The sequence below is a fragment of the Papaver somniferum genome, chromosome 11 (assembly GCF_003573695.1).
Source record: "Papaver somniferum cultivar HN1 chromosome 11, ASM357369v1, whole genome shotgun sequence".
Lineage (NCBI taxonomy): Eukaryota > Viridiplantae > Streptophyta > Magnoliopsida > Ranunculales > Papaveraceae > Papaver > Papaver somniferum.
Window position 1 is genome coordinate 565,229 of NC_039368.1, and position 17,405 is coordinate 582,633.

The 17,405-nt window shown below is 35.6% G+C and overlaps 1 protein-coding gene across 1 annotated transcript; it reads left to right on the top strand.

The window, feature by feature from the left end:
- Positions 1 to 2,731: 2,731 nt before the first annotated feature.
- Positions 2,732 to 5,525, top strand: LOC113320577 (mediator of RNA polymerase II transcription subunit 15a-like). Its single transcript, XM_026568482.1, has 4 exons — positions 2,732 to 2,965; positions 3,321 to 3,432; positions 4,760 to 4,883; positions 5,087 to 5,525. The coding sequence occupies exons 1-4, from the start codon at positions 2,859 to 2,861 to the stop codon at positions 5,323 to 5,325; spliced, it is 582 nt and encodes a 193-aa protein (XP_026424267.1). The 5' UTR covers positions 2,732 to 2,858; the 3' UTR covers positions 5,326 to 5,525.
- The last annotated feature ends 11,880 nt before the right edge of the window (positions 5,526 to 17,405 follow it).

The window sequence follows — 17,405 nt, forward strand, 5'->3', positions numbered from 1 at the left end:
AGTACTGATATTGGGTTTGTGTTAGAATTTTAATTTCACCGTGTTTAGTTGAAATTTTGATCAGGCATATATAATTTTTGTGTTTACTATGCATAAAACTTAGTAACTAATTGGTGATATTGTCGTAGAGGGTCAAGTATCATCTATTAAGCTTTAGTCATTTCAATAGAAATATGTAAACTTGTAATTCAGTGATGATGAATGGCATATCCGATGCTGATTATTAGGACTTGAAATTGGACACCAACAATTTTATCTTGAGGTTTTGGAGTTAAATTCAACTTGAACAGGATTACACAGTACCTAATCACAACAAATTAAGCTGGTGCAAGGATTACATACACCACTTTGTTTCTCCTTCATCATAGCTCACATGGGGAATGATTTATGCAAACCGTAAGATAAATTCTTTTGAAGTCTCGAGATCAAAACTGAAATCTCATATGGAAACTTCAAATACTGACCTCTCTTTTGAACGGGTGCATGGTGGCTACAATTTGGTGGCTCATAGAGGTTTTACTAATGAATGATTTTTTAGTTGGTAGTCCTTACCCCTCAAAGTAAATACCAACACGAGTACTTATGTAATTGCTCTTGTTTACTTGATTTAAATATCGAGCGACCAGATACTTTTGGTACTTGCTGAGAATTAATGGGTACATGTAAAAAGCAACAAACTTTTTAGGTAGTCGGAAAGTTAGTTGCTCGACTGTTAAAGCGACTCAAATTTTGGTATCTTGCTAAGATTTTGGTCGCTTAAGCTAGATTTTCTTGTAGTGCCAACTGTTTTTTTGTTTTTTAAAATAATTCAAGCTAACCGTTTAGGGTAATACATTAGTGTGCTCTCATTTGGTTGATGACAGGTAGTAGTAAGAGAATGTCATGATATGAACATTCAAACCCCTTCTTATATACGGATCCTTTAATAAATCATTTGCATCCCATTCAGGTACTGCCTAAAGATTTTTCTCAGTGAACACATGTTGCGGTTTCAACACGAAGCACTTTCATCCGCATGTACACGAATGATTGTATACAGATAGATCTACATGTCTGCGACTTAATCAAGGTGTATGTAGACACATGTTTTGACGCTCACATGACTTTACCAAGCTTTCGTTATGAGTAGGTTCTTATGAGTGTGATGGGGTTGAAAATGACCCGTATCCACCCACAGTTCACATTTTTATCCTAGATATATTGATTGATCGAACCATTCTGAATATGCACCACAACCTACACCAGTACAACACACAAGTTGGAGGAAGATTTATCTAACATAGCTTAATAGCCTTGATTAAGATAGTTTATGGATTTCAGAGAGGGAAATTGAGAAGAGATTGAAATTGATCTGTGAATTGTGAGTGGAAATTGGGAATTGGGGTTGGTATTTATAGTGAGAACATTGATGTGAGGTGGGATTAGTAATCAATTTTGATCGTTTTCAGTAATGTTTATCGACGGGTGTTATTACTTTAAGATGTTTCATTCGGATCGCAAATATTTTTATCGACGGTTGCGAGTGATATGAGTCTCATACGGATCGATAAAAGTTTATCATGGGTGGTAAATTGTGTAACACGGATCGTAATCCTAGCGCGCTAATTTTTGGTTTTTCTCCCAATCTTCAAACAAAAAATCTTCCTAAACTAGGGTGTCCAAGACGACAGTGCCAAATGTCAAATGACGTCTTAAACTTTGTGCGATGTTGCTAAAGATGCAGAAACTCGGAGCCCGTAAAGACCTCTACTGAGATTACCCTGACCAATCACTTTGTTCGTGAACAGGTCCTGAACAACAAAGGAATTGTGTGTGAGAATGACAACACAATTCAGAGAACGAGTCGATTGACTCACTGATAAAAGATTGAACTTAAAGTTAGGAATGTGGTGAACATTGGATAATTTCAAAGTTGATGTGACGGATCGGAAAATTACGCTTTTGGCGCATTGCCCCGCAGATCGTAACTTCCCTGATACGCCACGCTAAAAACACGGGTTGTTACATTATTCACCCATTTAAAGAATTTCGAAAATTCTTATTAGTACCAAAATTCGAAAATTGAAGGATTTTGGATATCCGGAGGTTAAAGTAACACAATTACTACCGATTATGCTAGTCCCAAAATTCAAAAATTGAATGATTTTGCCAAAATCTTATTTTGGAGTATTATATATTCGGAAGTTAAATTAACCCAATTTACTACCGACTGTGGTAGTACCAAATTCGAAAATCGAAGAATTTTGGATATTTGGAGGTTAAAATACCAAAATTTGCTACCGATTATGGTGGTAACAAAACTCGAAGATAATGGAGTCAGTTCACATACCTCGTGTACATATATCTTTCACGTGGATTGCTGCTCTCCACGCATTTATTTCAAGCGCCAACTCTTTCTCCAATCCCCTTTCTTTCAAATCCACCATAATCGCTTCGTCCCTAGTCAGTTTCGAACAGTCTCTGCGCTTCATCCTTCCTTCTGCCCGTTGGATTGGTCCCACTTAAATCGGAGCATCTGGTGGTCTTCGCTGGATATGCCCGAACCAACATAGCCGATGTTGGGTGAGCATGTCCTCGATTGGTGTTACCCCGAGCTTGTTGCGAACGAAATCATTTCTGATTGGTCCAAGTCACTCTCTCCATCGTGGGAAATCTCGGGAGAGAGTATTTCCGATATATACGACTCTTATAATCATCTCTCCACCAGTGGTAAAATTATATCTCTCCCAAACAAACTCTATTTATACTTCTGGGGTAATCCCAATTTCGCGATTTTGGGTTTCTTAGGGTTTCACTCTCGTCTTCGTTGTATCTTTGTAATCGAGGTTTCAGTTTTATTTATTTTGTTATTGATCGATATGGATAATAACAATTGGGAGCCTGCCAAAATCGAATCTAATATGGATGCTACTGATTGGAGAACACAACTTCAACTTGATTCTCGACAGAGAATTGTTACCAAGATGTAAGCTGATTACTGTTTTTTGGTTTTAACTTAGTGAATTAGGGTAATCAGATTAGGGCAAAGTGATCACGCTATTTTAAAAAAAAAAAAATCAGTGTTTCCTTTTTGTATTGTTTATTTTGTATGACATAGTTTTTTTTATGAGAAAGATTCTTGGTTGGATCCTTGGAAGTATTGCTACAAGAGATTTCTGTACCACTTTTTTTGTTTGCAAATTGGATTTGGAGGGTGTATTTCATAATCTGACGCCTGATATGATCTTTGTTACCTGCTAGTTAATCTATAAATAACTAGCAGTTGCTTTAACTACACTTACTTAAAATTTATTTTTAACTCACTGCGTTCATTCTCCTAGAATGGAAACTCTAAAGAGATGCATTCCGATTTCTGGGCCAAAGGAATTGGTGGAGCTTCATGAAATTGCTGTTAGATTCGAGGAAAAAATATTCACTGCTGCAACAAGTCAGGTATCATTATTCAATTTGGCATTGTCATTGTAGTAATTGTATTTCCTTACTAGTTCTATCTACTCATGAGTGAGCATGATTTTCCTATTTTTCACCATTGATTCATTAAAATAAGCAGAATTGTCTCACTTTCTGTTGAGTAGAAATTACAATTGCAGGGGTTACATAAACTAGTACTGTTGGATCATTTGATAGAGGTATTCAAATATTCAAGCCATTCTTGTCTTAGTGCTCTTTTATGGTGCACTAATAATCAGATTTTTAATATGTTATGGCGAATCTTCTGGTGCAATTCACGTGAATGTAATATCTTGTCAGTCTAATTTGATATGATAACCTTTTACATAGAACAATCATGATATATTTAGTGCACATGGCATTTCATGTACACATCTTGCTGAACTCATCGAGTTCTTTGGAACTGATGTAATGAATGTTATCTGTGTTCTGCTGATGCGAAATTTGTGTGAAACCTTTAATTGCTTAGACCCACTTGTCTTTAGATAATTAGTGCTTCTCGGGGTCTCAATTTCATCGAACTCTCACTTCAGAATTTACTTTATTACCTAAAAGACCTGAGTCGCAGTAGCTAAATTCTAGGGGGTTGCTTGCGAGAGTTTGCCCCATAAGCCAATGTTAAACTTGGAAAGATCTGACTGGAGATGGTCGATTTAAATGCTTTACCTAAATATGATAGTCGAATTGAATTGTTACCCTCTTGGTATGTCCTCGTATTGATCGGTTATGATGAGATCAAAGGACACACACTTAACTGTGTTATTCAGCTCCATCTGCACTGCTGTTCTGACTTCTGATTAGTAATTCTTTTTCCATTAGAAGTGTGATTTAACTATTCGTATGATAAAATCTCCTTATCCATCTCTCTATCTCTCTCCAATCCTTAGCTGTGGCTTATAACAAAATTATGTCTGTGTTGTTAGGAACCTCCTCGGTCTGTGCCTCAGCCTTTAGGTTTTCAGTTTCCATAATTAATTACTGACCCCATTTGTGCACTCTTGTCTGTGTTATAGATGGGTGTTTTGTCACTTTACACTCTGAAATTTGTAAGTTCTAAGCAGTTTCAGGCTTATAAGTTCGGTTTTAGAGGAATGGAGGATGTTCTGGCCTCTACATAGAAAAATGATTTGTCGTTGAGAACTGGGTAGAAATGAGATACATCCCGTGTAAATTATCGTTACTGAAATCTGTTTATCATCTCTGCATCATACATTATTTTTTTCCAGTAATCTGTGGTTATATTATGCTCAACAATCTTTTATACATGCAGTACTCATGAAATCTAACTCAATTAATTTTGTAAATTCAGACGGATTACCTAAGAAAATTATCTTTGAAGATGCTGGCACTGGGGACAAAATCTCGGACAAATGGAGTTGCTAATTCTTTACCATTAAATACTGGCGGTGGTAGCCAAAATCCTCAAGATCCAGGTTAGAGTTTCTATGCTAGAAAAATGGCTGGTGGAAAATATTTTATTGATGCTAAAATAAATCTTATAAGGAATTTTGGTAGTACGTACCGAACTATGGTATAGTGTTAAAGATTGACACATGCTTTACTTATTATCATTTGTCGTGATTTATTAGTCACCTGATTATTTGTTTTTTTTCTTCCTGTCACTGTACCAAAATAGCGTCTCACAGTGTGCAGTCCGAAGGGCGCAACCCAGGGCAGTCACAAATTCCTTTAGACAACCAGTCTCAAGCACGGCAGCAGCTGTTATCCCAGAATATTCAGAATAACATTACAAATTCTGGGATCCAAGGACCTGTGGCATTGTCTTCTGCATTGCCATCTGGGGCCAATCTCACTCAATCCTCGCCGTTAATCAGGTATCCGACATGCATGGAATTTCACAGACTTCATCTGTGAATCTAGGATCTATAATTGACTGGCAACTAAAAAGGTTCATATTTTGTTTTCATGTTTGGTGGTGATTTGACCACTGCAATGGTGGTAGACAATTTGCACCAGAACGCTGTTAACATTAAGTTTTCCATTGTTATATATTGATCAGCTGTGCGGTTGACCGGAATTTAAAATGTGAAGTAACAATGTTTTTGTTCTTCGTATTATTTTTTACCTTTGAGGAATTTGCCACCAACCCAAATGGCTAAATGTCAATTCTCAAAATTGTAAGTTTTGACAAGACGCAATGCGGTTATGTACTGCGCCCGAGTTCTTTGTTAGGTTCTATGATTCGTGTAGAAGCCTTTCCACTCCTAATTTCAACTCTTTTTCTTATTGGCGGCTGTCCTTGCAAGTTGCAACTCTTCGTATGGGCTGTGATTAGTTTCTATTGTTCCAAAAAAATGACACCGGAAATGTCTTAATGAGAGTATTGCATCCAACAATAATTGGTTCTAATCAATAATTTCATTCTTAAATCTAATTTGATTCTGGTTTTGCAACGCTTGGCCTCTGTGACAATTTGTAGATCTCCGTTCTCTTTCACTCCATCTGTTAAGTCCTCTTTTCATCATCCAACAAGTAACCTCAATTGAGATAACCCAAGTATCATCCACAATATAGCCTTTACTCGGATCATGGAGTTCACTGAGAAGCATGAATGATGTCCATCCCCACCCTCTAGTAGTTTCTTCAAGAAATTTCTGTTTTTGTTCTGCAGAATCAAGTGAACCAAAATTTAATTAAACAAGAACAAATACAAATATATTCAATTCTTGTAGTACTGCAACATATATATACATACCCTTTCTCACTTTGTTGTTGCGATCCGTCTGACTAGTAATGGCAAAACTATACTCCGTGTTCACCGATTTGGTCAGATCAACTGGGACTAGGTAGAGTGATAAGTGATCATACACTTTCCCCATTCCCTTTGGATAGATACATGCTCTCCTGATAATTATCAAGAGAAAACTTCGATATGGATTAAATTAATCAAAAGCAGAAGAAGAAATTAATCAATAATAAACTAATTAAAGGTTAGTTGGATTACCATTTAAAACTACCAACACTGAAGATGAAATTGAAAAGGAACCAATCACTTTGATTTCAGTTGAGGCAATTTGAGTAAGTAAACAGTGAGAAAAGCTCTTAGACTTTCCTTTCAATTTCTCCTCTACATCTGCTTCTTTCTAAAGAGTATAAAAATATTTTCTTAGTATTGGATTCTGTTTATTCTGGGAAGAAAGAGGGTAAAGGACTGCACAGTCTTGTCCTGGAACAAGGACAGCAAATAAAGATGGAGGTGGCTACTCACAAAGAAACGCGTGGCGAGAGTATATCTGACAGTACGGCTTGATTTGAATTTTGAATTTTCAAAAGCTTTTGTGTGGGAGACAAGTTTTGAGTTTTGTTTTTACGGGAATTCTAATTTCAACCCCAAATCGTGCAACCTGTGGCCAGTTATCACATTTGTTAATGTCGTTTTGTTTGCCAATAACATGGATGAACAAACGTGATTTTTCATTTTTTGGCACCAAAGAAAAATACGAAAACATTACAACTTGTAACATCAACATCCCTTAAGATTTCTGCACAATATCGTGGGATGTTTCCAAAAACTCAAAAGATGTTCTAGTAGTTCTAGCTGTGTTTGCTAGCTTGTGGGCTGCATTGTTTGTCGTTCTTTTTACATAATTAATAAAGCTACAATTACAGTGTCTAGGAGGTGCTTTATTCCTATTACAATTCTCTGATTCTCCCACTGCACATATATGGATGTTCCTTTTACAGAGTTTACTACATTAATATAGTTTGTTTCAAACATAACATTGGAGATGTTTAGAGACTTGGCCCAATAGATGGCTTCACGAACCGCCAAGCATTATGTTTGCTCCGCATCTAATCCTCCATTGCAGTATCTTCCTCTGATTCCACAGCAGGTACCTGTAGAGTCTTTAGATCAATATACCAAATAATGTTTTCACTTTGTCATAAGAAGCATCAATATATTAAGCTTGAAATGGGTAGGGGAGGAGGTTGCCAAATGTGAATACTGGCCAAAGGAGAACTGAGATGATAATTCTGGCGATGATTTGCAAAACTGTGAAGACATTGATGAACCATATATTTAATGTTGTTAACTGTCTTCAAGATGTTTGGTTTTCTATTGCGAAAAACCTTGTTGCACCTGTTCTTCCAAATTTGCCAGCTATGACTATCCAAACATTCCATGAGTCTTGATGCATGGTCGTGGAATCTAAGAACCAACTCTTAATCCAAGAGGCTAGGATGTATGAGTGGACTGAATGTTAATAACATTCATTATTCATTGTAAGCCAGACTGATCTGCCCATGTCACATCCTTTTGGTTAGATGTTTTAAGGTTTCAGGAGATTGATTACACAGTGGGCAAAGAGTGTTAATTTCATCTTTATAGAAACTTAGTTTCACCATTGTCGGAACAATGTTTCGAAGGCACTTCCAGATGAAAAATTTGACTCTGTGTGGCGAATTAGATTTCCATAGATATTTCCAGACTTCCTATGGGACAAGATGAGATTGTAACTGCCAATGCTGAGAATTTAATGGATAATATGTGGATTTAACAGAGAAGATACCTTTTCTGTTTGGGTCCCATGTAATAGCGTCTTGTCCGTATTGGAATAGGTGATTAACAGAATGAGTTTAGGTGTGTCATCTTGGAAAACTGCTTTAACTAGAGGGATATTCCACCTTCTAGGATTATGAAGCATGAGATCACAGACATACACTATTCTTGCCGGTTCAGCATAGTTACTATTTGGAACTGGTGGATGGTCCAGACCCTTTACCCATTTGTTATACCAGACTAGAGTTTTTGTGCCACACCTAACATCCCATCTCTGAAATTTCCTCACAATTTCCAGACCTTCTTCTATGCCTTTCCAAATCCAAGAGGAATTAGAATGCTCAGTTTGAAGATGAAGAAAATCACAGTAAGGGGAGTATTTTGGCTTTAGAATTTTGACCCAAAGTTGATCTGGTTCTGTGCAAAGCCACCATGCTAGTTTAGTAATTAGAGTCATGTTAAACTGCTCTAAGTTTCTGAAAGCTAGACCTACTCTGCTTTTGGGTTACATAGAGAATTCCAGCAAGTGAAGTTTATTCCTTTATTATTCTTATGTCCCCACCAGAATTTCCTTTGTATTGCTTCAAGCTGTTTTAATGTGTGCTTGGGTAACTTAAAACAACTCATGTAATAAGCTGGTATAAAGTTTAACACTGACTTAACAATAGTGGTTCTAGCTGAGTGATTAAGAATTTTTGAATTCCATCCACTGAGCCTATTTTCAAAAGCATCATTGATAAACTTAAAAGAGAGTATTTTAGATTGACCTAGTAAAATTGGTAGTCCCAGATATTTGTCAGAATTTCACAACTGCTTAACTCCCAGTTTCTCCATTATTTCCATTTTCTGCTGATGTGACAAATCTCCTGTAATAAAGGAAGATGACTTAGAGAAGTTAATCATCTGTCCTGATGGATTACCAAAGTTTTTAAGGATATCTAGGATAGATGATAAACATTTTGATCAGCTCGGAAGAAGAGCAAACAATCATGTCCGAATAATAGATGATTGATTGATGAAGCTTCTTTTGTCAATTTGATGCCTCTAAAAAGCTGGTTATTTTCATCTATGAATAAAGCTCGTGAAAGGTAGTCCATTTCTATGATAAAGAGATGGGGGGATAAAGGATCCTCCTGATGTAATCTTCTTGTAGGAGTGAACTTTTCATAGGAACTGCCATTGAGTCTGATAGAAATTTGTGTTGTTGAGATACACTGGTAGATCAGTTCTCTCCATTATGAACAAAGCCTATAGATAAAAGAATTTTATTCAAAAATGTCCATTCCTGGCAATCAAAAGCCTTGGATATATCGAGTTTTAGAGCTATATTCCCTTATTTTATTTTGATCTGTTCATAGTGTGAATCAACTCATAAGATATTCTAATATTATCACTGATATACCTTTGAGGAACATAAGCTACCTGAGTCGGAGAAATAATTTTGTCCATAAAGTTTTTCATCTTCTTAACCATTAACTTGGAGATGATGTTGTAAGTATTATTACAAAGACTTATTGGTCTGTAATCATTTGGGGTAGCTGGAAATTGAGATTTTACGATTAAGCAAATTGAGGTACGATTTAGGTAAAAACGGAATTTTTCTTGTTAAGAAGAAATCTTGCACCATTGTTGAAAAGACGAGGGTACCCAAATATACCTCAATCTAAAAATTTTCTACCAATAAGCCATTTCTCCGAAAGTGATTGTCTATGGACTGAGTCTAGACAATACAACTAATCGGTTCACACTTCGTGTGATCGTCTATGGATACGAGATCGAGACAATATGACAACAAGATAACTTGTATGATTGACTATGGATACAAGATCGAGAAAATGCAACAACGAAGTATATTTACTTGATAAATGGTTCGGAATTAACCAAACACAATACGATTACTATCAAGTAAATAGGAATTAACGTTTTACTTCTAATTATAATAAAAACAATTACAATTGCGGAAATAGAAAAGTAAAAGACACAACAAGATTTTGTTAACGAGGAAACCGCAAATGCAGAAAAACCCCGGGACCTTGTCCAGAATTGAATACTCTCAGGATTAATCCGCTATACAAAATCAAACCAACTTCGTATAGTTGAGACCAAGCAACTAAACCTATAGTTCACCTAGTTCCGTCTGTATTCCCACGCCTCCAACTTGTAATAAGTCACGTACTTGGAACAATTCCTTTGATTCGTAGTCCAAACAGTAAAGGAACAACAAATCTGTTTGGTAATATCTCTTTTCAACCAAGTGATATGAGTTCGATAAAAGGCTCTTCCGTTTATCCCAATAAACTCCTTTGTCAGGTCCTTAGATCTATCAAATAATAACTACCAAAGTAATTGTCAAGATTTTGCAATCAATACGTTGAATCACAAAGAATTTTATTGATGTCGATCTACTCAACTAATCAATCCAATCTACCACAAGGATAAACTGATTATAGTTGGATCCTCTTTAACCGAAACAAGTATTGTGCACACCAAATATTATGAACCCAAATCAGAAAACTTCAAAGTCTTCTTTGTCTTCAAATCTTCTTAGATCTTCAATAAACACCTGCACACAATCAACTTGAATCTCTTGTGATCAATCATGCACAGAACGGAGTCTGTTAATAATGATTATCACAAGATGTCTTTAGATGTACAAGCAGTCTAAAGATCCTCGTCGAAACTTAGATCTAGTTCAAGTGAATCTTATATAAGGAGATAAGATTCTCAAACATAAACAAACTAGGTGCAATCAAAGTTCAACAACCGTTAGTCAATCAAATCAATCTAAAACTAATAATAAACCGCAATTATCTAGTTTCCCACCAACGGTACTAATAGAGCTTCTCAATCCCAAAGAAGTCTTTAAACCGAGCGGTCGTAAGAGATTTCGCCTAATTAGGTTACTTTCCTTTCCGAATAGGCAACTCCACCAGTAACAACACAACTAGGTAATTTTGCTGGCTCTGAGGATTAGTTTGCTCGAAATGCAAACTGTAATATTTATAGACCAAGGATGTTTGGACACCAAGGAATTTCCAAAACCGAAAATATTCTCAAGATATGCAATATATTTCTAATTCGGTTTCCATAATTCCTGGAAATGCTTTGTCCAAACGTTGACCGAAAATTTCTTAGAAAATCTCCAACCAGTAAATGCACATTACTAATTTTCCATTTTCCAAAAATAAAATTAAAAACCTTATTTAAAAGATTCTCGACTTATTTTTTCGATCCGGGATTTTCCTTTAGCTATTAAGGTATATCTTTGAACAATAAAAGATAAGTGTTACTGCACATGTTCAAAGTATGTCGACATCTTAACTTTGTAAGTCCTCTTTCATAATTACAATCTTGAAATCGATTTCCACACTTCCAAACAAGTTAAGAATTAGTTCATATAACTTTCAAGAACTATGTGATTGATTAAGAACACTCAATCACCAAACATGGGTTTCACGGTTCTCCCTAAACAAGTTTCGGTTCTACCTCCATGCGAGTACCGGATTTAGTCACACTAGCTTTCCAAAAATTCGGTTGACTAGGTACTAGGATCGGTTCGCACATATATATGGTATCTAACTTGTATTTATTGCACATGTCCATCGGATCGGTTCGCACATATATATGGTATCTAACTTGTATTTATTGCACATGTCCATCGGATCGGTTCCCAATATCTAAAAACGTGTTGAACATGTTCATAGGATCGGTTCCCAATATCTAGAAACGTGTTGCACCTCTTACAAGGATCGATTCCCCTCTTGTGATCGGTTGCACCTCTTAATAGGATCGGTTCCCCTTTGCCTAGAGTTGGTCATACCAATAACAGTAAATCGATCATACCATCTCAGGTGATTACTTAATATCGTTTTACTAATAAAAGTCATATCAATACAAAAGTCAGGCCTTGTGAATATTTTTACCAAGAACATAAACAAGTCATGAGCGGTTATACTAATCACACATATTGGTAGTTCAAAAGATATGCAATGAATAACAATACCAATAAGCCTAGCGATTTCCCTTTCGATTCACAAAACAAGTTCATGAATTTACTTCTTTTAAACGAATGTAAAACATTATTTTCTAGGATGAAATATTCACCTCATACCCATGCATAATCACAATAGCATTCAAAATATTATGTCGATGTGTTATATACGAAGTTCAAAAGATAAGCGTTATACTTCGTATTGTATTCCTTAATACTACATCTAACTAGAGTATAATCATTCATGCTTCGCAGTTATGTTTTCAATATGCACGACTTGAAAGATACGTAAGGGAATGAAACAGTTCAAGTCAAATATCACTAACCTCAAGTGGAAGGATGATGTTGTCGTTGTAGCTCCTTACTTCTTCCAGTCTTCGTAATACTTGTAATGTCTTATATCCTAATAATTTCAAGCTAAACTATACGAAATTGACCCTAATATATAATCAAGCGACTCTTTAAATGAGTTTTGGTTAACTAAAATATGACAACCAAACTTGACATACCAACGCTTGGTGGGTTCAACCGAGCTATGCTCTAACAATTGTGATTAAATCCTCTCCCACCCTATTGCATTAAGATTCAAAGAAGCCTGCCGGGAAGCCATCAGGTCAGGGGAATTCCATCTAGGTAAACTTTTCTTGTCGAAAATCTACTTAAAATGAATAAAATATTGATTATTAATGGCCCATAACTAATATACTGGTAGTTAACTCAGTTGGTCATATCCGCTCTTCAATGATTTGATGCGCTCTAGGAGGTCCCAGGTTCAAGTATCTGATGGCGCAATATTGCAGAATTTTACATGGAAGGTTGTGTTAGCTTGCTCCACTTACGACATAATCCGCCCCAATATGCTTCGGTCCCTTGTATGGTTCCTTATGAGGATCACTGGTAGGCTAACACAGCAACCTGTTCAACTAATGTAGCAGTACGTTGTTGAAACTTAGCTTGTTAGTGAAAAAACGGGGTCTAACAACCTCACCCAATATTTAGTTTAAGCAATATGTAGGGCCAAACTCCAATATAATTCTGAGAGCACCAACTAATAAAGCGAGCTCAATCAAGAAATATATCCAAGATTTATATCTTTGTTTCACAATGTAATCACAATGTAATCATCAAATCAAGAAATATATCCAAGATTTATTATTATGTGAAACAACTGGAATGTAGTTGAGCCCTAACTAATCTCACACTGATCAAGGTACAGTCGCGTTCCTTACGCCTCTGAATCCCAGCAGGACTCTGCGCACTTGATTCCCTTAGCTGATCTCACCCACAACTAAGTGTTGCTACGACTCAAAGTTGAAGACTTAATAAACCAATATGTCTCACACATAAAAGTCTATTGAATAGATAAATATTTCTCCCACGGAAATACCTATGAGTTTTGTTCAGTCTTTTGATAAATCAAGGTGAGCAGGAACTAATTTATATATCGGTCTTATATTCCCGAAGAACATCCTAGTATTATCAATCACCTCATAATAATCTTAATCGTATGGTAGAGAAACAAGATATTGTGGAATCACAAATGATGAGACGAAGATGTTTGTAACTACTTTTTATCTTACCTATCGGAGAATAAACCTCGAGCAAATCTTAGAGAAGATAGTACTCAATACGATAGAAAACAACAAGATCAGAACACACAACTACAGAGAAAATAGTTGTTTCTGGCTTCACAATCCCAATGAAGTCTTCAAGTCGTTAACCTACAGGGTTTTGGAAAAACCTAAGGTTAAAGGAGAATCGACTCTAGTCGCAACTAGTATCACACAGGAGATGTGGGGATTAGGTTTCCCAGTTACTAGAGTTCTCCCTTATATAGTCTTCAAATCAGGGTTTACAATCAATGCTACCTTGGTAACAAAGCATTCAATATTCATCGTTAGATGAAAACCTGATTAGACTCAAGCTAATATCTTTCAACTGTTAGATCAAACTAAGCTTGTTACACACAAATGAAAAGTGACTTCACTTAGATATGAGTAACCGTACCTAAACATGCCCACCTTGTTGGCTCAACAATAGTTAACCAGCATTAGCCATATGAACACTTTCATATCAACCTTATTCATCTTAACCATAACTAGTTCAAATGACTCAAACGAAACTAGATATAGAGTTGTTCATTTGTTTATATTCTCATAGAAGTATATAAGACACAATTGAAGCGAAATCTATTTTGATTCACATAAATCAATTCATGAAACTATAGCCACGGTTTGCAAAAGATTGCATTTCTTAATATATAAATGTATTAGTTCATGAAAAAACCGATTTTATAACAAAACCTACTCAAGCATGTGATGCAGGGCGGAAGCGTTGAATAGAAGTAATATGTAAAACACATGTTTCCGAGATACCACTCTCAAGAAAAACACTACTTTTCATTAATCAAAATCTTCTCTTTAATACAAATACATGAAGCTTTTTATATAGATAACTTCATTCCAAATAATCAAATATTTCACAAATAAATTATCAAAATACTTATTTCCTAATGTAATAGATATTTTCTAAACTAATATAAAATCCATAAATAAATAATTATATTTCTAAAATATTCTTAATAAATAAAAATAAATTAATTAATTATAATATATTTTGCTGGATAATTAAAATAAATTAAAGAATGATAAAAATATGGAAGCGTATTTTGTTTCCAAGAATACTCCACCACCCCTTCTCAGAAAAAATTCATCCTCGAGTTTTGCTGGTATAATTGCTTGTATTCATGGTTTTTCTAGGAGACTTCGTATAATTCGTCAGCAAATCTATTATATGCCAAGTTATTTCCATACAAGATGGCCTTTGAATTGGACTAATCGTACAAATTGCTTCATGAAAATAAGGATCTACGTATAGGGAACATACTAAAATCTTATGATCGAGGTAAAAATCATAGATTGGTGGTGAATTCCAATCGACGATAACTTAATATTTTTCAATTACCGAAATAGAAAATATATCATCAAACCTTTGGATTTCAAGCTTTAATACGGACTCAGATGAATCTCGGAGACTATGTGCAACTTCTTGAAATACTTTGTCTTTGTTTCTAAAGTCATCACTGGTCACTTCCTCTACTCGTTGTAGGATAGGATCATGATGGGGCCCTTGCTGAGGTTCAATTTCAGCCAATTTGAGGGTGAGCGCATTAACCTTCCATTCTAGATAATCTATTATCACTTGCTCTTTCTCATTGTTGAGAGAGGCTCTTCGAACAACGCCATAATATCTTCCTCGAAACATGATGCATGAGCGTTGCCTTGTCTTTGAACCAACTGGTGCAGGGAGGAAGCGTTAAATAGAAGAAATATCTAAAACACATGTTTCCGAGGTGCCACTCTCAAGGAAAACACTAATTTTCATTAATCAAAATCTTCTCCTTAATACAAATACATGGAACTCTTTATATTGATAACTCCATTCCAAATAATTAAATATTTCATAAATAAATTATCAAAATACTTATTGCCTAATATAATAGGTATTTTCTAAACTAATATAAAATCCCTAAATAAATAGTTATATTTCTAAAATATTCTTATGAAATGAAAATAACTTAATTAATTATAATATATTTTGCTAGATAATTAAAATAAATGAAAGAATAATAAAGATATAATATTCCACCAGTATGCAAATGGGTACGCATACCTAAGTGGCCGGACTAAGTTTGGGTTCTCCAGTATACGAACGAGTACGCATACCTCCAAACTCAGTTGAATTTACGGACATGAACTTTACGCCAGTATGCATACGGGTATGCGTACTAAGTTCTCGGACTTTCACTAACCAACCAGTATGCATACGGGTATGCATACTACGGTTCCCGGAGGAATAACATGCAACAGTTTAGCAATACAATTATGCATACTGTGTTATATCCAATCATGGTTAATTGTTCTAAACTCTCATTTCAATCATTGAAACATTCTTAGAAGATGACAATAGCTGTCTCACACAAACTATTAGCTTCAAAGCAATTTTCAAGCGATCGACTGATCAATGCGAAACATTCCGAGTCTGCATCAAATGACTGTCTCACACAAATCATGTAAGATGTTACCAGGCGATTTTCACATGATCATCTTTTGACTTCCGTCACGAATATAAGATGAACTTGGTTAAAGCGAAAGCTTATCAACACATATTTCGAGAAATATGTAAGCGAGTTAAACTCAGCTCGAAATATCAAATGTGCATAGTCAAAATCTGTATATATATAGTTGTACGAATTTTGTCTCAAATAGGAGATAAAGTAGATAGACTTCTGAGTGATAGATAAGTTCAAGTCTTCACATACCTTTTGTTGATGAAGTTCCACAAGCTCCCCTTAGTACTTCTTCGTCTTCAATCGGTGAACGCCGTGAAGTCTAATGCTCAACTATACTTACTCTCCTAATCCGAGACTTAGTTATAAGTAGACTAGAAATCAAGACTTATAGTTTTGGCAACTAAACTTGACAAACAAGCTTGAGATAACAACGCTTGCGAATTCGACTAAGCAGTGCTCTAACAGTTAGAATTCCAGCTAGTTTCTTGTGATAATAATCTTTATCCAATAATTAAGTTATAAAGAAAATAAGAACGAATATATATATATATATATATATATATATAATATCGAATAATTAAGTTACAAAAAAGATAATAACAAATATAATAGCAGATCAGACCATACCGTACCAATAGCAGGTCACAAACAGATTATTGGACCTCGCCAGTTTAAAGCCATTTTGCAGTATCGCTTGGGCATACCTCTGTTTGAGGAAGACAGTGTTTGTTCGCTGCGCGAGCGACCTTGGTATCAAATTCATGTATGATTTGGTTCGAGATGTGCTATCATAAATGTGTTATAAGGCCGGTGTCGCATCTAGGAAAGAGGACAAGTTGGGTTTTCTATCAGATAGCTCATCTCTAAGACATGCAGACATACTCGTTTACAATTGGAAAAATGGGAAAGATACGTGCTTCGATGTCACCGTGGTTTCTCCTTTTACAACCAGCGGTAACTTTATACCTGGGCAAGCTATCTCTGCAGCCGTAACCCGTAAACGCAACAAGTTTTTAATAAATGTACGACTCAACGGTATGAGTTTGGTGTTTTGGTCACCTCCAGTTTAGGCGAACTAGGGGAGGATGTGATTGTTTTTCTAAAAAGGCTGAAGAACTTCCTTGTAATTCATGATGTAAACAACAAAATAGGTGGTTCTCTTTTTCATAGGCTCGGTATTATTATCAAAAAGGCGTGGGTGCTCAGCTTGTAGCTAGAATCCCTGCCGTTCATATTTCTGTATAATACGTTTTTCATCTTAATAAAGTCCCTTGGTGGTAGTATTTTGATATATAATATATATAATAGAAAAAAAGGTGTGAATAAAATAAAGTGTTTGTACCCAAAATTACATTTAGGCACTAAACGCG

Coding starts and splice junctions, on each gene's coding strand:
- LOC113320577 (XM_026568482.1), top strand. CDS start 2,859: ATGGATAATAACAATTGGGAGCCTGCCAAAATCGAATCTAATATGGAT. Junction 3,433..4,759: donor TCACTGCTGCAACAAGTCAG/GTATCATTATTC, acceptor TTGTAAATTCAG/ACGGATTACCTAAGAAAATT. Junction 4,884..5,086: donor CCAAAATCCTCAAGATCCAG/GTTAGAGTTTCT, acceptor GTACCAAAATAG/CGTCTCACAGTGTGCAGTCC.